This window comes from Chelmon rostratus, chromosome 9 (assembly GCF_017976325.1).
Source record: "Chelmon rostratus isolate fCheRos1 chromosome 9, fCheRos1.pri, whole genome shotgun sequence".
NCBI classification, from domain to species: domain Eukaryota; kingdom Metazoa; phylum Chordata; class Actinopteri; order Chaetodontiformes; family Chaetodontidae; genus Chelmon; species Chelmon rostratus.
This window is the reverse complement of record NC_055666.1, coordinates 19,376,324-19,401,632: the sequence shown is the minus strand read 5'-3', so window position 1 is coordinate 19,401,632 and position 25,309 is coordinate 19,376,324. Positions and strand designations below refer to the sequence as shown.

The window sequence follows — 25,309 nt, the reverse complement described above, 5'->3', positions numbered from 1 at the left end:
GGCCATCTTCAAACATGATGCATATTTCTCCCGTCTCTGTTTCTGCATCTCTTCTGCAAGTCTGTCTTTGTCTGCTCCTCATCTCCCTTTCTGCACACCCGTAAACATACACTTACTTGGTTAAGGTGATGAATGCATTTATGAACGACCTTCTCCTTTGGTTTTATGTTGCATTTGTCTTTGTTTTCACAAGTGTTTAGATTATTTAAAACTTGATTTTTTATTCTACGTTGGCAGCAGTGTTCAAAATAAATCTCAATTTCCTTTGTAACCTTTGGCGGCATTGCAAGAGCACTGGATGAAAGATTGCTATTATTTGTCTATAAATCAAAATGAAAATTGCCCCCTTCTGCAAATGACTGCATATAAAGTTGACATCTTCACATTATAGCGGTTGATTTGGTGTCGTGAGCCACACAGTATTTTTTCCGTGGCAGTTTATGTGAGGGAAACGGGGCAAAGCTTAATGAAATACTTTTTGTCTGTCTTATGTTCATGGAGTGAGTAATGCAGCAGGGCCAGTATTACACAGCTCCTATCAATAACTGAAGGATGTTGACCACAGAGGATTTTTTATGCTGTCTGTTATTCACACAAGTTAACTTCTTATCTCTCAAATGGGTTTTGTCTTTCTTGTACTCTTGCCGTGTCCCCCGTGCATCACTCAACCGCCGTTTTTTTGCCTGACAAGAACGCAGCCAGCTAAAGTATACAGCAGGCAACTTAAAGAAGTGACATGTTTTTTCTGGAGTTACCTGGGAAGAAATTGTGTGCATGTGCTGGCTTAGGAACCTGGAGACAGAGATATATTTTCTGTGTCATTGAAAGATACTGGAAGGCCTTGCTGACAGCAGTCATTAGAATAATTTTACATGTTTCCGAAATCCTCTCTGTCTGGAAAGATGGAGTATACAACCCCCTCTATCCCCCCTGTTCCTCCTCTGATCCACTTGAAATGTGTATTCAGAAGATACCAGTGTTGCCATGTTTTGTACCCTGAAAATAGCAGCATTATTTTTGTGGTAATTTTACGAATGATATCCCAAAAGAGTCCATGCTAGATTCTGTAGACTCTAGATTATTAGAGCGAGAAGGGATCATCATGCTAATGTACTGTATGTGTGTCTCTAAAAAGCATTAACATACCCATACTGTCAAAATATACACAGTATATGTTAAGTGTTAAGTTCTCCACGAAGACCACAACCTAATATACACTTCAGTTGCCACATTATGTATGCCAGTTTGTCACAACGATGAGTAATTCCCATGTAAACAATAGTCTGCACTGTAGTCCCATGGCTTCACTCTGATCCTCTAAATAGCTCCCCTGAAAGACCATCGCAGTTAGCTTGAGCCACTGTTTCTTGGCTTCCATGGTTACTATGATCAGTGCCACAGCCAAATTATTACTCAGTACGATCGCTCGTGCCACAAACAACTATGAGAAGCCACAATGAATGACGAAGACCTTCCCATGGCTCCTTGCATGCTTGTGAATGTAATTGTTTCTTTTCTTGCATCCATCTGTCCACCTAGCATGCTGTTCATTTTCCTTTTTCACCATTAGTGAGGCTGAGATCATAGTGACAAGAGCATGTGTATCTCTGAGGCCCCATCAGTGGAGAAACAGGCTATGTGATAGTGTGGTTTTCTCGCTGTCACCCCCAGGAGTCGGTTCTGTGAGAATTGAAGAGGAGGGATTGTGAGGCTCCCTGTGACTGGGACTTTCCAGCCAGTCAGCTAGCTATGAAGTTTAATAATTACATCTGTTACTCCTATTGTATTGCTTCTAGACTCCTCACAGAAGGGGGTGTGTGTGTGTGTGTGTGTGTGTGTGTGTGTGTGTGTGTGTGTGTGTGTGTGTGTGTGTGTGTCTACAAATGTGTCTATTTGTGCGTGCTTTCCAGTGGGAGTGCGCGTTAGATACCTTTGTATTTGGTTTGAAGGTTGTTTCATTGCGCTGGGAGTCCATGTGATCCACAACCTTGCCATCCAATTTTACTGTCAGAAAATGAGAAAAAAGAGCAAATCCAAGTATGGAATTGATGTAAAGTAAGGCAAGGTTGACCCGCATGTCACCGAGGCCACATTTCTTGACAGCTTGTCCATTACCTCGCCCCTTACTCCCTCAGCCTTTCAATTACAACCCGGTGCAAGAGGCAACCTTGCAGATGTGAAGGTAGTGTGGGTTAAATGATATAAGTTGTTGAAAAGCCGTCCTTATCGCTGCCTGTTTTGGTTATCAATCAGCGCCTTATGCAAATCAAAGTGAGTAGCTGCAAAACGGGATGAACCAGTTGTGCTGCCTGTGCGTGCAAACTCCTCTCTGCTGATGTTTGGCCAAAGGTTGGACAACCATCATTTTTTCATTTGCTCATATGTCACTTGCAGTTGTGTTGGCATTAGACTTGCCTTAGACTTGCTAGACAGGGGAAAAAACATTCAAACATAGGCCCAGGATACAGTGACAGTGCCCTTGTGCTAAATCCCTGCAAAAGAAACATATTATGTGTAAATCTTTCCAACCATTCACAGAGAGAACTAGGCAGGCTCACCTTATTGCACGATCCAAATCTTTGTGAAAACTTGACTTGGTTGCTAGCTCTGACTGAAATAATTGGCCAATGACAGACTTATGGCAACAGCCTGCTACCTGTGAGTCAGACTATGTGGATGTAAGTGATTTCAAGTACAAGTCAAAACAAGATCACTGAAAAATGATTAACGTCATCCGTCATGGAGCAGGGCATTCTCATTGTTTTGTTTGTTTTTTTGGTTTTTTTTTTACTTCTGCAAAGGTGGTTGTAAGTCAAACTCAAGGCTGGACGAAATTTGCTGTGCATATTAACAATCTCAAGAGGAACAATTTTATTGGTTACGTGGCCATGCGATTTTTTCCATTGTGGAGACCCAACCTTCAGTTTTCAAAAGAGAGTAGCTCCTGACTGACGTACTTTCAAAGAGGACAATCAACTACCTTATTTTACCTGTCTCCAAAGGATGACCTGGGGTTTGTTTTTTTTAAATATATTTGTGGTTCTCTTTTTATATTTCATCTAGCCATCAACATCAGGCTTAACTCTGGTTACTCATATATAACTGCTCATCTTCCTAATGCAGTACAGTCCTGGCTTGCAACGCAAAGAATATATCTGGCTTTGGCAGTGACCGCCCTCTGTTGAGCACTTTCTTGTTTTCGTCATGTTTCTATCCTTTGTGTAAATGTTCAGTTTTTTGCCTCAGAGGTCAAGGGCTTTAGCTATAAAAGAATATCAAAAGACATTTTTAAATTGAAAATTAATTGCATATTAGAAAAGGCTTTCACTAAATGCTGTCAAATAAAAAAAGCTGGTGAAATTGAAAGAAATGTATGGCTGGAATTCAATATTCATAATATGAAATTTTATCTTTAAAGAGGTCAAGAATCATGTTTTACGACTGACGTTTAACGTTTTTTGTGTGTGTGTGTGTGTGTGTGTGTGTGTGTGTGTGTGTTTGTGTGTGTGTGCGTGTGCAAGCCATTGCATGTGTGTGTCAATAAGACTAAACCCTTAACAGCAACCTAAACACGGCACTGCATCCATGCTCCTGTCCCATCTGATCCCCTAAGACACTGCTTTCTGTTTGAAGTCTCCACTTGAAAGGGCTGATCTGAATACTGTGGATTCCACAGCAACTCTGCAAACAGTGATTACAGACTGATTAATGAGCCACACGCACTGTACACACACAGTTTACACATGCTTGCTTTCTAGGCCACACACAAATGGATTATGCAGGAGTCAGTATGTCACAACATACAGTCTGAGTCAGTCAGAGCTGGTTTTTATTTAAACTTCAGCAAAGTTTACAGGGATCTGTGTAGCTTTCATCACGTCTCATTGCTTTAAACCTGCCGATGAGACCAGGATAAGTCTTAATTGTGGTTGCTAATCAACTTATCATGTGTTTTTTTTTGCTTCCTTGTTTTTTTCTACAGTGTCTGCCGAGATCTTAAAAGGCAGTTTGACCACCATGGAACGTCAGATTCAGAGGCTCGAGAACGACATCGAGAACTTCCCCAAAACGGATGACCAGCAAGATAAGTTTGTGGAAAAGATGTCGATATCCTTTTTGTTGCGGGCGTTTTCGCACCTCGCTTGGCTTCGCGCTGAAATTTCCCCCTCAGAAACACATGTATTGTAGCATATGAGGACATTGCATGTGCCATTTTGTCGACAGCGGTGCGCGCTGTTTGTGCTCTGCCTGGCAGTGGTAAGCAGTTTAAGTCACTTGGTGTGATAGGTGGCACCCAAGGGAACTGGGGGAATGGATCTGGCTGCCTTGCTGTGAGATGTTGATCCGATCTCCCTCTTCACTCCTCCCTGTGTCCCAAGAGTGAAATCATGCCTGTGGCTATTTTTACCGCGCTCTGCCACCGCTGCCTGTCCCCTGGGGGACTCTAATAGGGGCTCTAGCCCCTCACACCAACTTATCGCCTATCCCTGATTTCATCTCCTGACCGGCCACGAGCCTCTCCTCACAACCCCCCCGCACTTTTTTCTCTCACGACACCTCTCCTGTTTCGATAACAGAGTGTTTCACTTAAACCCAAGCATCTCTGCTCCCAAATTGAATTAGCCATGTCGCTGCACTTTCTTGAATGCCCTTTCTGAGAGGAAAGGTCTTCACTGTATAGGTTTGATCAATGGTGGAAATCACTCAATACCTTGAGGCTATGGTGCCTTTCATGGAAGAAAACAGCAGTCAGCAAGGTCTTCTTTGTTTGTCTCCAGCATTATTAAGAAAAGAAAGAATTACCCCAGAGTAATTGAACAACTGAGTAGGTGTTTCCATATGCTGGACGCTCACATGTACGACAGCATTTAACCTGATTTTTGCTTCCTTTTGTCTGAGATTTATTAAGGCTGACTTTGCACATTGGGTGGTATAAGAGTAATAGCCTCCTAACACATTAACAATCTGCTCCCAGTCAAAGAAGGGCACTTAAATTTGTGTAATTAAAAAAACTGAAGCAGAGACCTCCCTGGCGGCGGCGGATCGGAGGCAGAGCAGGCAGGCAAGAAAGCTACTCTGCCCCCTGATGTCAGTATTGATTCCCGGGCTCCTTCGGGAACGAGAGGCTTGAGTGAGAGGAAATGGAGAAGTGTAGATATACTGCAGCATGGCTCTCCCTCACTGTCTGGAGTTCCTCCCCAGAGCGTGGCAGAGAGAAACTGGCTGGCCATGACCTGAAACGCCGCACTTCCTCCTCTTTCCCCCTTTTCCCTATCCCACCTGATCAAGTTGTGGTGCCAGGAAGGAGGCGTAGTAGGATTTAATAGGATCTATTTTTGTTCTCGCCTTATTTAAAGTAGCCGCCAGAACGAAAGCACTGACAAGCATACAGTTATATATTTCACAGCAGTCATAATACGTGGTAGTGAGTTTTGTATTTTGTCCCATTTCGTAGAAAACATAGTTGTTTTCTCCCAAGTTGTTCTTGTCTTGATGTTCATAGTACATAATAACAGGACACTAGAAGTATGAAATAACATTTTTCTCAATGCCTTTGGAGTAGCTGTGGGTCTATGTGTCACAGTCGCACATTTGTATATGCGTGTGTCTCAGTTTAACCCACTTTTCTGAAAGCTGTCACCCAGGACAATATTCTTTGCCACTTTAAACCTCCTAAGATATTAGATGTTGGGCTGTTTCCATGCAAGAGATAGAAAGCGCAGGCTGTGCTTGATTTGCTGAGGTTTTTAGTAGCTTTAGTAGCTTAGGTAACACTCTAATCTGTGTTGCACAGCTAAGTGTTGGAACAATGACAGTGTGAAATACAGTGCTATATTCTGGGTTGACATTTCCTTTGGTACACATAAGATAGCAGAGTCAAGGCAAACATACCTTTTTAAACTTTTCCCTGGGATTAAAAAAAAAAAAAAAAAAGGATGCTGGTTCCTTGAAGCGTGACAGATGGAAGAACAACAACAGCTAAAAGTCATGCATTTGATGCTTGAGCAACCCTGAAAAAGTTAAGTGAAGCTCTGTTGTCTCGACTGTTGGGCACTGTGATGAATGAGTCAGTCTGCGTTTTGTGTGCACGTGCGCGTGTGCGCGCTCGCGGGTGTGTTGCACAGAGAGGGAGAGAGAGTAATTTACAGTGCATGTGTAGGTGAGTACACGTGCCTCACTGTGACTCCTGTCAGCTTTTTTTTTTGCTGAGATTAATTTCAGAAGGCCATGGTCACTGCAAGGTATTTCAAATGTAATATGTGCCCCACAGCAGCACAGTTTTAATTAAACGTTCAACCATAAATTATGTTTTGGGGGGTTTTTTATTTTTTTGTTTTTTACCGTACATGATTAGTGCTCCTAATTTGTTTAGGCTTCAGAAATTTCAGGTTTTACCCAATTAGTCAGAGCCCAGAAAGTCTAATACATTTCTGGCACATGTCATCTGATGTGTTTACCTTTCCGAGGAAATCGTTCCGCGAAATGATGTGAGAAGAAATTCATGCCAACAGATCAGTAACAGAGAAAATGCAGAAAGAAAGAAAAAGAAAGAAAGAAAGAAAGAAAGTAGAGCTTAGTGGAAGCACTTCATTTGGCTTTATTGATACATTTTTCTCTTTCCATTACTGTAATGTATGCAAATGACTGAATGGGGTGTTTGTTCAGCAGTTTAGTGATCTCTATCTGTCAGAAGTAATGGGAGCCCACAAAGGCTGTAGAGTTGAGGCACAAGCCCCCAGAGAGCCCTATTTCACCAGAGAGGCTGTGGCTATCACATGCACACACACACTCTCTCTCTCTCTCTCTCTCACACGCACACACACACACACATTTCCAGTTCCTGCTGGATATGATAGAGTAGAGCTGGGGGCTAACAGCGACACTCTGCATACTGGAATATTAATGGTGGTGAGGTGGCTCGATGGGGATGATGAGAGACCGGACTGAACCTTGATGGGTGCCTGGACATGTCCAATACATCTCCATCCCCCCGCTGGACTCAAAGCCTTAACCCAGCCCACTGATATTTAGCTTAACCTTTTATTTCCCAGAAGACCAGAGTCAGAGCACATCATTCTCCCTCATCTTCACACACTGAGTGACAAGGCGCTGTCTTCAGGGGCCAGTTTCATTAAGATGTATTTCACTGGGTTCGCAAATTTAACCTTGTACATCTTAATTTTTTAACTCAGAATACTGCATTGCGAGTGGGACGGTTATAAAATAATACTTAGCCTAAAGGTTAGCCACCCCATACCTTAAAGCTCACACCACAGCTTTCCCACCTGCCAACACAGCAGAGGAGACCGATTAGTGGATGCTCGCAGGGTTGATGTGTCTTTTCCTGTGGTGGATCTCTTGTTGAAGGTTGCTTTTTTTTATTTTACAATTTCTTTACACCCCTTGCCATGTTTCTTTTTAAAAGCCTTTACACACATTAGATTCATTTCTTGCCTGTGTGTGTTTGTATGTATGTGTGTGTGTGTGTTTGTTTGTGTGTTTTTCTTGGCGAGGCAGTTAGTTCCCCAGTAAAATGTCCTTGTAGCTCTTGAATTCTTCCACAAGGCTGAGCGAATGGAGCCGAGTGGCTTGAAGCAATTGGTCATGACCATGTTTTTAGTTTGAAAATAGTCTTAATTTACCCAGAACTCCCGGCAATCTTGTCCTTCTTAGGATATTCAAGGACTGAGCTGCATTGTCCAGCTTTATGATGCTCATGATGATATGCGTAGATATCTATCTGAAGTCAATTCGTTAGATCTAAGCCACAGTCTGATTTTGAGAAACCAGCCTCTGACCTAAGAGGAGATTTTTTTCTTCTTCTTCTGTACTTAATTACTTGAGATTCCGATTTCTAGTGTATCTATCATATTGACACGTTTCTTGGCAATTTCTTGCCAACATGAAGAAGCAGCTGTTTGAGCCACAATACAGATCTGGAGAAGTTATTGATACCCGTTGGTGAATGTGAAGCCTCAAGTCTTGGGATCCTACAAAACCCACACACCTAACAGTGCCAGTTTCTCACACCAACTTAGTCCGCCCACACGAGGTCGGCCCAGATGCGCACTCTTTCCCGGCCCCGCGGCTAGCCTGTAATACCACCTTTGTGGCTTAAAAATCGACGGATGCATTTATACGGGTACCACCTTTTTGTTGTTCTCAGAGACTTCAGTCTGATTTAGTTCACACTTCAAAGGAAGAGGTTCACTACAATGTGTTTATGGATGGCCTTTGTCAAATTGCAACAGTTGGAGACTCTGTTGGCTTCAGGCTAGGTTTGTGTACAGGTGTACACAGCTTTCTCCTGTATCGGCAGCAGGCACTTAAGGTTAAATAAATGGTTGTTAGTGAAACAATTGTTCTATTTAGCAGGCTGCCGAGTCTAAACCGCACAAAACATCCCCTGTTAAAAGCGTCTTTTGTCTGGAGAGGCGCAGTGTTGTTTGGAGAAGGAATCCCACTTTATTACACCTGTATGTGTTTGAATGAGAAGTAAGTTAGTTAGATTATTTACAGAAACATCGTGTTTATTTCTGCATATTTGTATATAAGAAAACTGGGTTAAGAGATGCTGGTGGCACTTTCAGCAGCCCCTTATAATTTTTAAAGCAGAACTACACAAACACACACACACAGTGTAAGCTCTCTCTCTTAATCACCACCTTCCTTCAACACCCTCTTCCCTGCCCCCCCCACAACCCCAACCAGAGTATTTTCCTCCGCTAATGAAATTCACTGTAAACTGTGTGGCCAATTAACTGAAGCACAGATAAATCGTGGATCCTTTTAATTATCAAAAATTCACTGGAAACCAGTGTAAATAAGTGGAGGTGCTTAAACCAGACTCTGCCGGAGTTTTTTTTCTCACTGTGAATGTCCAGACTCGGATAAAGCGGCAGAAAATCACAAATCACTAGAACAAATAGTCATCCTTCACGTTGCATTTTGCATGTCAGAGGAGATTTTAAGATTTTAGTTAACACATTTTAATAGGTGTGTGTCTGAAGTAAAAAAAATACAAAGTTTGCTGAAATTGTAATTCTAATTAGGATTGTTAGAAAATGTAAATGAAAAAGAGGTTGTGCTGATTTGTTCCATCTTACCAAGGATTTTCACTTTTGTGATTTACTCAATGCTCTCTCATTACCTTTGGTAACAAATACAAAATTTTAATTACCTTAAGTATGGCATGGAGTGTCGTTGTTGCAGAGTGAGTCAGTTAAATCAAGTTTCAAAAGTAGAAATGCTATAACTAACTTTTGTATTCGCAGCGTCCGAACCTGTGGTGTATATCTTGTCATGCTATTATACAGTACTACTCTAATACTGCTCTGCCAGGATCCACATAGTACAATACCCTCCCTGCTCCACTGTAGTATACAGTCCATCTTTCTTTTTCTTAATACTAGTAATTAGGAGGTTACAGGAGGTTAAGCATCGATTTGGTTAGTTGATGAACTGCATTTCGGCACAGTGGTACTTACTGTAATAACGTTTAATCAGATCAAATTTATAGGAAAGATAAGCAAGTCGATTTTGTAAGTTAATTGATTATTAAATTAGTGGCCAATCAATCCATGGTCTAGTATTTTAGACTCTACCATTCGCTGTGTAAAATGTTACCATACAAATACCAATCAAGTATATTCAAGAAGAAATGTCTTGTATTGCAGATTCAGCACATAAGCCCCGTGCATTTGACATATTCAAACAGTGCAGTTGTGCCCATTGGCTGAGACAGCTCTGCTTCTCAGAGCAAAACTTACACCGCATGAGACACATCAGTCATATATTAAACTCTTTTGAAGCAAAAAAGAAAAAAGAAAAAAAACTGATTTCACAGAATACACGTGCAGTGCTTTCTGTCAACAAAAGATATTGTGTCGCCGTCGCCTCGTCTCTGTGTTCATTGCCAGACAGACAACCCTTTCGGGGCCCTCTGGTCACATGAGCGAATTCCCTAGAAGATCCCCAATCAGGATCTTGTTAGGCTGTGACACTCGGCCTGATGTGGCAGCTCCATTAACCAGTAGAGCAAGCTTGCTGACAGGCTGCGTGGACTGCAGCTCCCAGGAGCATGAGGGGGGTGTGGCGTTGGAGCACAGGGGGTGCACCAATGATCAACCCCTTTTGCTCCTGAGTGAACCACTGTCATATTCTACCGATTAAGCCTTCATGCCCTGCCAGTCTTTAAGGGTGTCCTTTGGGATCTCTTGTGTCCTGTTGGGACTCAGTGTTGCTCCCCTGCAGTATGAAATGATCCATTACACACGTACTGTATACATTCTTACACTTGTGTAAGGTTGAACTACAGTATACAGAATTTAGTGCTAATATTCTTTACATGTACTGTATTTGAATAAGGAAGACTTCCAATGTATGTGACACGCTGTATTTCCCCTAATAGAAAATGATTTGTTCAGCTAATCTGCTTTATCTCCATGTTTCCATGTGTTGCTCAGCTGCTGTACAGCTTTGCCCCTATTGGCCAAAGTCTCCACTGATTATTTCTGCTCTACAGAAAGTCGGGCTAAGGACCCAGTGGCAGCAGCACCAATCTGCACCTCATTACTTCCCCAAAAGGCCTGAGCTTAGTGCAGGGTAATAGACAGAGGCCCAGCCGCCCTCATTTGTCATGGGCTCCTGGGTTTGATGCAAAGCCCCCCTTGAGCACTTGTTGCTGAGCTCTAATCCTGCAGTAGACACCAGCCACGCTTCTCTGCTTAGCCATCCCCACTCTCCACCGTCATGGCTCATGATTTCACTTTCATTTGATGTTTTAATGAAATCCCTGAGACTCAGTTGAATGGCAGGCCCATTGTTGGCAAATTATTCTATCAAATGCAAGTAGAAGGGAAACGTGACTGGAGTTATTTGTCTAGTAAATATTAGCCACTGAGGGTTTACGGTGTTTTGCAGCAGGTGAATCCACAATGGAGGGAGAGTAAAATGACACAGGTCGACTCGTGGGAAGATTTAGAGAAAATGGCTCACAGGATGCTGTTTTCATGGTCTTGCTGGCCTTCTGCATTATCCATCAATGCAATTTCTGCAATAACAAACAATAATGGTACTACAGCTGCTATAGCAGAAGTTAGTTGTAAAATGAGTGGGGTGAAATGTACTTAATGCTAGTAGATAGTGTACGGAGCAGACATTTAGTATACAATGGCTGACATTTATTCCTGTGCACACTAGTATATTACCTAGTAGCACCCTTTGTTGTGCCTTATTGCAAATAAGTGCTGTGGGGCAGCGCCCGAAAGGCTGGGGAAAGGTCCTTGATGAAAAGGCCTGAGTATCATTAGCTGAAGTTGCTGTGTGTGCCAGTTGAAAGCCTCTCTAAAATGTAAATCAAACTAATGCCCAAACACTTCCTCTCCTTTCCCCGCAGTAATGTTATTCCTTTCTTGCTGATGCTGTCGAGGGAATATGGTGTTGTTCTGGTGTTCGCTACCGGCCACGCCGTTGATTTCTAACTTCACTCCGTGGTGGCTATCCTTGCCTTCCCCTGACAGGACCCGGGGATCACAGTGTCTGCATGACTACAGGCCATCTCTTCCGCAGTCTGCTCATATACAGTACGTGGCCCCACAAGCGATTAGTCGAACTTATTGACTGCAATTGCACGCTTTGGAGCAATTAGGTGCTTCATTATGCAAATAAAGTGCACTAATTGCCTCACGTTTGCTAATTGATTAAAAGATACGGTATATGGTCGACATTAGGGTTGATTTCCTCAAAAACATTTGGCCTTGAACGGTTTAAGCTGTGCACTTTGTGAATAAATCAATGATGGCAAATAACACAGTGCTCCTTTTACCCGGTACGTCACTGTGCACTCAGTTCTGCAAATTTGAGGCACAATAGAAAAGTCGGAGGAGAAAGAGATCTCTAATTAAAACGAATCTGTGACAGTCAGAAACACTAACAGTTACAAACGGCAATCTGATGGTAGTCAACAGGGGATTCTCCATTAATTGGCAAAATGAGGCTCATCAATCACACAGAGGGGGAACGCTGCACAGACAGTATCCTGTCAGAGTCACCCACTGTGGGGGGAGCAGCATGAAGTGTGTCTCAGGGACAGAGTCATGTAGAGAAGGAACAGTTTCTACTCTCTCTCTCTCTCTTTCTTTCTATCTCCCTCTCCCCTGACTATTTCTCACCACATGTGGCTCTCAGTAGACATCTCTCCAACTCATTCTGACAGGCTTTGTTTTTCCTTGTCGCATTTCAAATGGGGATTGGCTGGCATTCTCTGCCAGTCAAGGCCGAGACAGAATTGTCAAAACACACTGTTGAATTTCAGCTTTCAGAGGATATTCTTTGCTGATGACATGTGCTGAGAGGCTTGCAACTCCATACTCCCGCTCTTCATTCAAGCACTCGCAAAAATACTGGTACTGCTGATCTTCTATTCAGGAGACCTTGATCATTTTATTGGATTTGAAATATTTTTTTTTTCCCCCAAATAGTGACAACCATCTGTGAAGTCTTAATTGGCAGGAGCGTTTTACTATTTCTCTGTGTTATGAATCTTTCAAAACTGGCATAGTGGTACAGGAGCAATATACGAACTTTGTATGAACCTAACAAGAATAGTAAAATTCTTGTTTCAAGGTGAGCAATGTGTTCCAATGATTGAGCAAGCCAAACAAACGCGGGGGCCACATAACATACCACCTCAGCCTACTGGTCGATAAATAAACCAAGGCAATACTTGACTGTTTGTCAATTGAACCAATCAATGGACTGCTCCGAGTCTCCATGTAACCTGCTCGGTTTAGGCCAATCACAGGAAAGGAGAGACCTGAAATAGTTATTGTTACCTGTTTTGCTTCTCTGCTTCATCGTGTATCTGTATGGTACTCACTCTGTTACCTGGTATGTACACAGACTCCCACATTTGCACTTGCATTGCATGTGTTGTATGTTAATAATTACCTTTTGCAGGTGCATTAAACCCATAATATGTCAGACATGTCAAGGCTAATAGAGTATTCGCAACTATCTTTATTGCCGTCACAGACAAGGCTAATATACTGCAAGTCAAAACAACAGTCATGTCTGTGTGGGTTTTTATTGACAATTAACCTCCAATTAGTGCATGGATAGACGGAGTGACCTCCAGAGGTGCTAGTGGTTGTGTTGATGATGGCCTCTCCATGAACATGATTGCATGAGATGAGCCAGTTTGCCGTGAAGAGGGATCTCTGGCTGGTGCACCGAGGCTAGCGGTAACAGACAGAGAGAGGCATTTAACACATTGCTGTTAGCTGCACGCACATGTTTCTAATGCATTTTTTTTCTAGTCGTTCTGTTTCGTCTCTTTTTTTCTCACTGTCACACACACACACACACACACACACACACACACACACACACACACACAGACTGTATATCGTTGGTGGGTGTAGGCCCTGTCACTTAACAGCAACAGGGATGTGTGAGACACATCTGCACCTGAACCAGCAGCTGACCTTGAATTGACTTTCTGTGATGAAGACTTATGGTTGATCCCTGGGCTTTTTGCCTTGATGCCTTGCAGCTTTCCATCCTAACTTAAGAACATGAGTAGGAACCACGCAGACCATATATCTCTTTCTCTGTTGCTCTCCTCTCTTTCCACGACTTTCAAGGATACTCTGTGGAGGTAAGAACATGCACCTGTTCAAAAACTATATGAACTCCTCTTGAGTTTTAGCAGATTTTTTCGATCTTACAAATTTTTGGGATGATAAGTGTATAAGTACATAGTAAGTGGAATTTTAACTATTTATCCAAAATCTTTGCACAGTGGAGTGCTCTAAAAATCAATGTGACTTTTATGCTTTCATACAGGCTGTCTGTATGAAAGCATACATTTTGAAAAACAGAAATTTATCTTGCAAAAATATTGACTCCCCTCTCCTCACTTGGGCTGCCTTGTCATCAGCTTGTTATTCCATCTGGCAAGAGAGGAGTATAATTCTCCCTTTTCTATAAATAAAAGTGGGCTTTTTCTCTCTTCTGAAACTATAGCTTAAATTGCATAGCATAGTATAAAAACCCTGCAAAAATGCCCCCACAGTTAGAAATACTTTGATTTCTTGTGTATCACGAAGGTCATGGCTGCTTTATTTCATTTTATAATTTGGTGCAGCGTTCTGAAAGTCAAACTCTCATTCATCTCATTCATAGACCATGTTAGCATGTTATATCTGAGGCTTTGATTAGAAGGCTGATTCATCAGTGCAAAAGATCAGCAATACCGTTATGTAATCTATTTCTTTAAAAAGTCAAAGGTACAAGCCTGTATACATCAGTAGAGAAGCCTACTACAACCTTCAAGAAGCACTCTGATGGAAAACATCCACCCACTGCTCTTAATACTCTGCCATATAGTACGTGCCGCCAACAGTGTGATGAAGCTAATGATTGTGCTTTACAGAAACCTTATAATACATTTAAAATCAATTCATTTTCCTTTTAAATCAAGTTCAATATCAGGAGGCTTCAGCAACTATGCTGTAGTGTTTTGTTCCCAATAGCAACAACGAGGAAATGATCTGAATAAGCTACAGCTCTGATTTGCACCTCTGGCTAGAATATTTCCTAGCTGAGGCTGATGGGTACTGTAGCATTCAGAGCCAGCTCACCGAACTAATGGGAAAATAAAAAATAAAGTTGGAATATGTATGACGGCTGGCCAGAACATGCACCTATAGCGTTGCCTAAGAGACCTCCACTCTATACTGAGACACACCGAGGCGTTTGTGTAAGGAGATATTTGAAATGCTAATTTACAGTGGGTGAAAAATGCTTTTGGAACCATCAGCTCCTCCCACTTCACAACTCCACACCAGAACTGCAGCATGGTAATAAGATTGTTTGTCAAAAGATGTATTTTCCTATTTTTGTTTTTTAAAACACATACACGCCTCCCTCGTTACGAGCCCAGAGTGCAGGGATGTTTTAACACACTGGCAATGATGCCAACGTAACTGCAGATTCAAGCACATTTCTGTCCAACCGTGTCCTGCTGTTACAAGTCACGGAGCAGGCGCAGGTGTGAAATGAGGCATCCAGAGGTGTAGGTAGGAGCAGGCGTGAACTGGAGGGACACGTCGCTTTTGTTGCTGCCGCAGCTTGGCGGTAACAAGGTGTCGTTGCGCGGCAACGCTGTATGGTTGCCGTCATCGATGTGCCAACCTATTGGAGATGTCCGTGTTGTCTGTCAAAATATAGTCAAATAAGATCTCCAGCACAGAGGAGCAGATCATGGCAGCGATCACTGTGATTGAAAAGCACGTTGTTTCAGGAGGTGATGTAGCAAAATGAAGAATAACATGAGCAATTTGAATGACTGACTGCAGTTTTTATGCGCTCTGTGGGCTGAATGTGCTCTTGGGGCGTGTTTATGATGGATAGTACAGCAGGGGTTATGATGCCTCGGGCTTGTTTGATCCAGTGGTCATATTCTTAAACCTCTGTGTGCAAGGTCATGATGCTCCATCTGAAATATAATTCTGTTTGCATGTGCTCCATTGCCCTACTCCTCCAGTCTACATGTACAAATCAAGATTTTTAAAGACTGGTTAAAAAGAAATTTTCAATATGATGTGACTTGCCGACTCTTTCTACACCGTCTATCCTTTTAATGTCAATGTCAGTGGCTGTTTTTAAAGTATGACAATGCACTTTTTTTTTTCTGAGCCACGTGGCTCACAACTTTTATTCAGTGGGAAACAGACACAGACTTGGAGAAGACTTCTAATTGAATCAGTGAAGGCAACCCTCCATTCTTCAGACTAGCAGCCAAATTTTGCAGCTATTACAAACTTTACATTTTCATTTTTCAAAGAGTGGTCATTAATGCACCTATTCAGGAAGACTAACGCTGTCTGCCTCAAAAGAAAAAGTCTGCAATCACCCACTTGAACCATTGAATTACCTGATCAACCCTCACCTTCACTCTGCAGCCTTTAGTATAATTATGTTTTTTCCTTCTCTCCAGCCTGCACAAAAACAGTTTGCTTCAGTCCTGACGCTCACATTACCATCAACACACTTTTTTAGCCTTTGAGTCTTCATTTCAAATTACTAATATTATCCCATTCTTACAATGCTGAGGACCGTCTAAGGCAGTGCAGCTCACATGCCAAAGCCTCGACAGCGGTGCAGCATCCCACTCAGAAGAGCAGTGTTCTGAAAGTCACAAATCTCAGTTTACACTTTAATGTCCAATAACAGTGGTGGATTGTGCCATCCTCCACTTTTGTGCACACAACCTTCAAAAATAATAGTAATTTGAATTATAAATCTACGTTTAACATTGCCATGTTTGCACTTTGGAACAGTCAGGTCAACCCCAGTTTAAAGCCTCCCAGCAATATTAACATCATTAATATAAACTGCACCTGATTGTTGCTTTGTATGACAGGGAGTTATATTTCAGGTTGTTTATTTTATTCACTAATATTGATTGGCCTTTGATTGGACACTATGACAGTGAGAGGAAGAGTCTTGCTTTGTTATTTGAAAATCCTTGTGGTGGAATAATGCTTGTAAAATGCAGCCATTAACTGCTTTTCAGGCTGTTGCTCTGTTAACGGGCTGTGCTCAAACATCAAGATTATGCTGTTGCTTTCATACAAGCTTTTTTTAATTGCTCAAGATAAAAAGAACTATGTAGGGCACGGTGACCATGATGGTTTGAATACTTCAAAATCCTTCTTTTGATTCAAAGGTAACTGCAGATTTTGTAATTAGTCACTGAACTGGCTGACGTTACGCTTCGCAGGTGTGTGCATATGTATATTTATTTATGTGTTTATAATAATTGCCATCAGGCGTCTATATATTATGCAAGAGAGACAGTGGAGGGACTGTGCAGTGTTTTCATATCAGTAGTTGTGCTATCGGAGAGTGACAGTCATTGTGTTTGTGTGTGCGGCGTGTTTTGGTGAGTGCAGGAATGTGTATACATGAGATAGCTGCAAGGCATTACAGAACGATAGCCGTGAATGAGGCATTTTCCATTGAAGTGATTAAAATGATTGAGGACAGTGGCGAACTCATTCATCTCTGAGCAAGGTGATGAGGGACATTCTGTATGTGTGAGCGTCTGAGAGGAAAGTGCCTCGGCGCACTCACGTATATCGCCCGCGCATATGTGTGTGTGTGTGTGTGTGTGTGTTTATGTGTCACAGATGTAGAACAAGTTGTGAAATGGGACTGGCGTGGAGACGGCCAGAGAGATGCGGAGCGATGCCCACAGGAGGGCCATGTCTCTTCACTGTACATCCAAACAGACAGCCCAATATTTATCATCACCCCACCAGAGTCTACATTTTAATTTGACCTTCATCAGAACAAAGTTAAAAAAAAAAAAAAAAAAGCCCTCATTGCCGACCTCAGCGCCTGTTGTTTTGTTATGTTATTTTTATGTCTGTTTTGGTTTATTCTAAAATGGTGACATAGAAAACGGGGAACAGTCGAATGGGAGTTCCTTGAGGTTTCAGTGGATGTGATTAAGCTGGACTTTAATCAGTTTGTCTCCTCTGTTCAGCAGATTCTCTTTAATTACCTCAGTGAGGGGAGAGAGTGGGTGGTGCAGGTTCTCTTGCACGTGTGCCATGTGTTTTTTTTTTTTTTTTTTTTTTTTAAATCTTGCAGTAGACGATAGGTAGTAGGGGGAGTAGTTATTTTTGATACTATTAACATTTTTGTTCTATCTCTACTTGACACCAAGGTTAAACCACACCCCGCACTTTAAGTGTAAGTAGAGCTAGCCTCAGTGGCCTTGTTGGCTACACATAACCACTCTCAAGCACATCAAGTGTATGTCTAAACCCACTTAGCATTGGCAGTCTTTTGAAAGTGTTGATTTGAGGTCTATGGGTTCATGTTTCCCTCCTCTTTCTCTCTCTCTCTCTCTCTCTCTCTCTCTTTCACTCTACCCCTGCCTCCCCCATCAGATGCTCTAATCTCCTGAATGCCATCCACACTCACCGTTCATCCCCTGCCTTCAGGATTGGTTTCACACAGTGATCCCCTCACTGACCAGACAGACGACTCAACAATTAACCTCTGAGGCTGACCTGAAATATCTCAAACCTTCTCCCTTCAGCATCCTTATTGGCCTCTAATAGATTTCTAACAGGTAGAAAAAGGTGGATTGAATTTCACCCGTCCAACCCTTAGGCTCTGTGCAGGTATACTGTTCGGTTTGTTGTCTTTTTTTTTTTCTTCTTTCTTTCTTCACCCCTTGCTAAATATCACAGTCGTGACTGTGGTACAGGATGTCGCCTGAGCTGAATGTGTAATGATAGGGCCAGGCCGCTGATACATAGTGTCAATGTGGTAATAATGGCATTAGACATTGTGGCGTTGTTCATAGAATTATTCTACCGATTGCTCTCCATTTCCATCCTGTTAAAGCCCTCCATTTTGGTTATTGTGCTAATAGCCAAAAAGCACTCTGCTGGAGCCAGTTTGACTGAAACTGTATTCCCCACGAAGAAGATTAGTCCCTGTGTTATTTAATGTCACTTTAGCCGTTATTGCAGGATTTACCGCCGATGCGGCGTCTGTTCCCTACCTTTCTGGTTGTCATCCCACACAGGGCTGTGGATGTGCCCTGCTGTGGCGTGGACACAGGTTGGCCACCGATTCCCATCTCTCTATTCTTTTTTCACCGCAGCTGAGTGACTCCCTGAGTGATCTTTCAGTGCACCACTTTGTGCACTGTATGTTTGGTCTTTTCATTGTTATGCCCTGAAAATGAATCTACCTGCTGCCAGGCGGAAGGGCTTAAATCAAAGTGTGTGTGCGTGTGCTTTGCTTGCGTGTGCGTGTGTATGTGTGTGGTCATTGTGTTGGTAGTTGAAGGGAGAGCATGTGCAGATCAGATTGTAACCAGTAAGGTAATGATTCATAAGACAGCCAGTAGGATTTATCCACTAATAGATCTCCTGGGAGATAACCTAATCCCCCAACAATATCTCCTTATCATATTACAAGTGAACTATGTACAGAATGGGCCTTTTCTATCCACAAATGAATACTAAGCCCTATACTTACCTTTAAGCTTATTAGATTTGATCTGAAACAGAGCAGTATCAAGTATTCTCCCTGATGCAAGGCTGATCAGAGATAATAATCCTATCTGAGATTAGTTTTAATTTCACAGTCTACCGACTGCCATGACTTTATAGTAAATAATGTATGTTTTATGTTTTTTTTCTGTAGTATTTAAACACCTAAAACAACTCAAATTGACTTCATTAGAATCGAGGAAGTCGATTGTGTCCTGGAGATGTACTACATACTGTAGGACAGTAAATACACGGTGTAATCTGTTCATTGAGTGCTTTTGTCATCCACAGAGATCACAAGAGAGAGCTTGTCAGTGGCAAATGAAAGTTAGACTTCTTTTCAAGGTGCGGATTGGAGATTAGTAGTAATACTCATCTCTATCTTTCTGTCTGCTTTCACAGAGATGATACGATTTGCAAAAGATGAGACCCGCCCCCACTTCTTTCTCTCTCTGTCTCCATCTATTACCTCCTTGTCCTCACTCTCTCAAGTTACCCATCTCCTTTCTTCTCTTTATCCCTTTCTCTCAGATTGACTAAGCTGGAAAGTGGGTTGCTAACTCTTTTCAGGACTCCGAGAGGAGGAGATTGTATGAGCGAGGAGATATTCTGAACAGAGCCCCAAATGGCTTTGTGTTGCCACACAGGCTCTCAGGGCAGCCACTAGATTTTTTGGAGTACTTCATTACGGCGGTACACATGAGAGCTTCCTCGTGTCAGTTCTTAGTGATTAGCATTGCTACATGGTATAATGGGAATAAAAAAGTTATTTCAGGCCAAAATTCAAGAAACTAAAAGCCTGAGGAAGCAGGGTTACATATATTCACTAACTGGCCCACCTATACCAAAAAGTGCAGTATACACAGCATACAATCCAGCCATCATACTGCTGCAATGATCATCATGTATTTTACACCCTCTCTTACAAACAGTTATTACATCTGAAAGCTCCACACAAAGGTTTCTCACTCTCCTGTATGATATTCTTTTATGGTTTTGATTCCTTTTGTTCTCTGGATGCAGCTGCCGTCTCATCTAAACACTGGTTTCTCTAATTGGCCCCGTGTAGAGGGAGGGACCAAACCTTCCTTTGCTGTTCTGTGCTCATCTGGAGTTTATTTATTTAGGTGTGGGCGTGTTGCTCAATAGCTATCCACATGTTCACAGATCACTAGCCAATAGGGGAAGGGAGACATCACGGTCAATTAGGTGCTTAATGAGAGATCACAGATGAATTAAGGTATTTTCTCTTGGATTTACTTTTTTCCTGTCCATCATAATGGCATATGATAGTAGATACACATGATATCCTTTAAAGCATTGCTGCAGTACTGAGAGATGAGGTACGAGATTGGCTCAAGGACACCCCCCCCCCCCCCCCCCCCCCAAGAAGAGGATAAGCGGTTATAGATAATGGGTGGATGAAAAGAGCTGTATGTATATTGCAGCATAAAGAACTGGCCAGCAAGATTAAAAAGTCATTTTTCATTTTAAAATACTGTGGTGACATTTCAGCAATGGTTCCCTAAAGGGTCGGGACCCCACAAGGCATTGCAAAATAAATCTGGGCCGTCGCAAGATGTTTGAAGCCGGGCTCAGACTACAGGAGTTTTGGGCAGCTTTATCTCTGGGTCACCCCTCCTGACAATCGGAGGAGAAATCTGGTTTGGGACCTTCGGTGGTCCCGGTGGTCTGCCCAGATTATCTGGTGCTGTGAGTTCTTTACAGATCCAGTCTTAAACCTCCTGTCCTGGCCGCTCCAATAATTTCAAACATGTTTGATGTTTAGGAGTTCAGATCTGTTTGATTATGTCACTACTCTGTGAGCAGGACCACACAAGCAAATGAAAGACACAAGTCTACAAGGAGACGGAGATGTTGCCAAGCAACGATAAACATTCTCGCCCTTGAGGCTAACATTAGCTAGCATCCTGCTGTTGACAGATATTACAACTGACAGTTAAAATCTCACCTGCTTTGCTGAAGAATAGGCCGCATCTCTCTAACCATATTCTCATCCAGACCTCCCTCATTTACCTTTCTGCTTTTGTTTTTTTTGTTTCTCACTACAAAGCATGGCTGCAGCAAGTTGTTGCACCGCGTCAGTCTCTGTTTTGTTTACATCTGCTGCCTCATGAGATTATGTGAGATCAGGTGAGGTGGTGCACTGCTGCCTCTGGCACGATAGTCTCGGTAGTATCCTGGAGTGTGTGGTGCCATCATTTTCAAATCTTGCATTTTGTGCATGTTTGAGAACATCTGTGAAGTTTCTCTTTATGTGCATGATGCTGTTGAATTTCAAAATCAGTTCGGGTTTTAAATACAGCATAGTTTTACCTTTTCAGGTCTCTGAATTTACCAAACAACTGCAAAATTTGCTCTTTAGATGAGCTGCACACAGCCCGTGTACATGCATAAGCAACCTGTGGTGAGTGTAATTTTTCATTTTTAGGGGTCACAAGTCAAACCAATGGGAACATCTAGGTTAGAGAAGAGGCATTGAATTACATAAGTATTCGTATAGAAAAACCCTGTGTGTTATTATTGCTGTACCTTACCTGACACAGCCAGCCAGGGACCCTGCATGGGGCTACCAGCAAAGTCTATCCAGCTGCATTGGATTACATTGCATAAACAGGTGCTGTGCATTCAGCCATATTTATTTACAGAGCACACTAGCATTTCCGATATGTCTCACTTGCAATAGTCTTTAATTTAGGACATGGAATCAAGGTTTCTTTTGAAATGCAGCTTTGGAATTGTGCCAGTGTCATCTCATGCTGCTTAATTCCCTGTTCCACGTTCTCAGATAATGACAGGATTTTGTATTGACTGTCGAAACTGCTCTTATTTCAGCTCTTGTTTCATTACATGGCGTTGGCGTGCGTTCAATAGGTCGCTACACAAGTTTGATTCATGATTGTTCCCCACTGCTTGTTATTCGTGCAGCATCAAAGCAAGACTTGGTAAATACATTTGCATTTTAATGACTGATATAGATTGTTCTCCTGCTCAATACCACCATCAACCCACAACCCACCCCTGCCCGCATAGACAGAAGGTGGGCTGCATTTAGTCCAGTCAAAAACATCTACCAAACACACGTTGTAACTCACACACAGCGCTGTAAGTGAAAATTAGGATGCAGATGTAGTGTGCACAATCACAGAAGGCTGCTTTATTTTGAAGAGGTCGCATAGTGGGCGATCAACTCTGCAAGGTTTCAGGTGACAGCAGGCCAAGAATTAAAAAAAGTCTGGATACGCTAATTAAGAAAATAACTGGTTTAATGTGTCCGCATTGTGGAATGGTGCAGGTAATGTTAATGAAGAAAGATTGAGTGGTCGAAAATGATGTCTCAGAGCACAAATGGATGTCATCTGGGCAGCAATCAGCCAATGACCAGCGAGTATTTGAGGAGGCAGATCATTTCTGTGTCCCCAGCTCACGTTTTCTAACCGTGCCACCTGCAGAGGATGATGCTACCCATTAAGGAGAGTTTGCCTCTGTGGGCATGTAATCTGATGCAAATTGGAGCAACAGACTGCCAAATGAGTGCAGTGATGGTGCTATGGAGCGGTTGTAGCGGGTAACACAGCCAAGCTAACGTACCTGTAGTGCTGAGGTGTGCTTGTGTATTATGCAGATTCCTGTCTTGATAAAGATTCTGTGAAACTGACGAGTCCCCACATTGATCTTCGTGTCTTTTAAGGGCACTTGCCAAGAAACACTGTACACTGCAGCAGAGAATGGAGGCTGTGTTTGCAGTGGAGGTGCTCAGACCTCGGTGTTTGGCTTTTTCACCACTATCACCGTCAACAAGTGCCCAAAGCCCGTGCTTCTCTAAATATGTGCTCAGAGAACAGCCTGTGGAAGCCCAAAGCAAAAAGACAAAACAATAAGTTTAATGTCTATTTACTCTCCAGTAACATGCATTTCTTCCCCTTTCTTCCCTGCTTTCGCCCACTCTTCTTTGTTCATGTAATGGTAACATTCATGTCTTTTTCAAGGGAGAACAGTTTATGTATTAGAGCGGAGATAATGTGGGCACATGTTTTATTCGGCGCTCCACTCACTGTTGAGGTCCTGTTCTCGGGTGTGCGTGAAGCCTCAAAACCTTTTTGCTGTGCCACCCATTGACAGCCAAACCTAGCCAATAACAATGATTTTTTACGGCTGGTGCCATGTTTCTGTGGAGAAAAGAAAGTATAATTGGCTGAAGAAAGTGAAGTTTAAAATGCAGGGGCTCTTGTTTCAATAAAAGAATAGCTTTTTTTATATTACTGACAGTGCCGTTGTCACTTCACAATAGTAGACAGGCTGGAGGCTCTAATTTATCTGTTTCTTTGTGTTTTCCTCCCCACACTAGAAGAGGAAGGAGGCTGTTACAGGGCCCAGCTCCACAGGGGAGAGTTGTGTTTAGTGGTGGCATTGATTTTATAAAAGGTTGCGCAGTGGGGAGGCTAGGTAGGCCTGTCAACCTTAGCTCTCACCAAAGCACGTCACGCCGTCAAGCTAATTGTGCCCCCTCTGTAATTCCAAAACCCGAAAAAAGGACACAGTATGCAAACATACGTCCGCATATCCTCCCTTATTAAAGCGTGACTATTATCTTTCCACATGAAAAAGACAGTTTTCTTCCAACAAATTGCTGTTAGTGCCCCGTAAACATTCTGCTCCTGTTTTCTTTTTATAATAAAATCAGCTGTCAGGTGGGTAGTGCTCAGTTATATGCATTTTTCCCCCATTTTTCACCTCCCAGCATCACTCGTGCTTTGTTTAGCAGTCGCTCTGCGCTCTGCTGGTCCATTCAGACGAGGACAGAGACAGCAGAAGTAAAATGAGAGGGTCGGACTGATGAAGACTTACCAATAGACTTGGTAGGAAGAAGACGAACTGGCAACGAAAATGCTTTTATTTTTACAGTTTGGAGGACACACAGAAAGCCAGAGGCAGTTCATCAACTGTTTGTCAGCGCTCCCTCCCCCATCGTCTTCTCCGTTCAGAGGGACTCTTGTCAGGGTCAGGTGTGGAGATAACCCAACACAACACACACCACTCCTCTGAACTTACAAGCAGAACTGCTGGACTTTTACTCGACGCTCTCTTTTTTAGCTTAGTCATTGAAAGCCTTCATCACGTAGAACACATTTGTGCAGCCTGAGGAGAAACACCCTGTGTGGTATCATTGCAGCTCGTGGTGCTTTTTTTTTTTTTTTTTTGCAGGGTAATGCCTCGAGAATTTGTGTGTCATTTGTGCCTCCCGCGGTTGTTTATATTCATGTGTGTGTGCGTAAACATGTGTGGCAAACACATGGAAGGCAGCTGCTAAACACATCTATTATCCCACAAATAAATGGATTGTAAGTGCCAGTTTTCTGTCACTCATTAGGCACTAATCATTGGCAAATCCACTTGCCTTCTAGCGAGTACATCTTACTGTCATTTTTTTTCCTCTTTCTGCACCGTGACACCAGCAGTTTTCTTTCTTTTCTTTTCTTTTTTTTTTTTTTTGGATGAGCGAGTCACACAAAGCTCCGCCTGCTGAGCCACATGACAAAAAAACTCTTGGGGAGATCATTTTATCTTACTCTTGATTGCCAGATAATTATCAGTTAATTATTTAGAGCCTTAAATTAATTTGCTAAAAATAGTCTCTGTGCCTCTGCGTTGCCAATGGAGACGGCTCCATTATTCCTCCCTCCCCAGTCTGCATCTCTCCCTCTCCAGCTCCCCGTCTTTGACAGCTACTTCTGCCACTCATGTCTGACTGTAATCTAATAAAGGAGGAGGTTGTCCTTTGCATTTAAAGCAACCCAATTTAAGTGTAATGCTTCAGCACTGAGGCATGTTGCATTTGTTATGCCTCGCGCTGCCAGTTGTGAATGCTGGGTGCAGTTCACAGCACGTCAGTCACAGAGCGCCACGCTCCGGCTGTGGGGAACCGAACGTATGATCACAGCTGGGTCCACCTGCAGTTTCACTCCCGAGGCCTTTTTTTTAGAGTTTAGATTTACATGGCAAACTTTGTTTCGTAGCATCCACCAGCGTCTGACCTTGTGAGAGGTTTCGTCCGCCGATAAGTTTACAACACTGTTTAGTGGATAGCATCTTCTTTTTACTTCTAACTACACTCTTAGGACACTTCATTAGGCGGAAAGTGTTCTGAACAAAGAAATGTGCTGTAAGTGGTCTTATAATGGGATTCATTGGCTTAAAGAATC

At 42.6% G+C, this 25,309-nt stretch overlaps 1 protein-coding gene across 5 annotated transcripts in view; it reads left to right on the top strand.

Annotated features, from left to right (window-relative positions):
• diaph2 (diaphanous-related formin 2) overlaps positions 1–25,309 on the top strand; it is a 369,056-nt gene that overhangs the window by 267,784 nt on the left and 75,963 nt on the right. For all 5 annotated transcript variants that reach the window (XM_041943749.1, XM_041943748.1, XM_041943750.1 and 2 more), the window contains one exon: positions 3,983–4,107. In XM_041943749.1, coding sequence (XP_041799683.1) covers positions 3,983–4,107 — 125 coding nt within the window. The remainder of the gene's footprint in view (positions 1–3,982; positions 4,108–25,309) is intronic.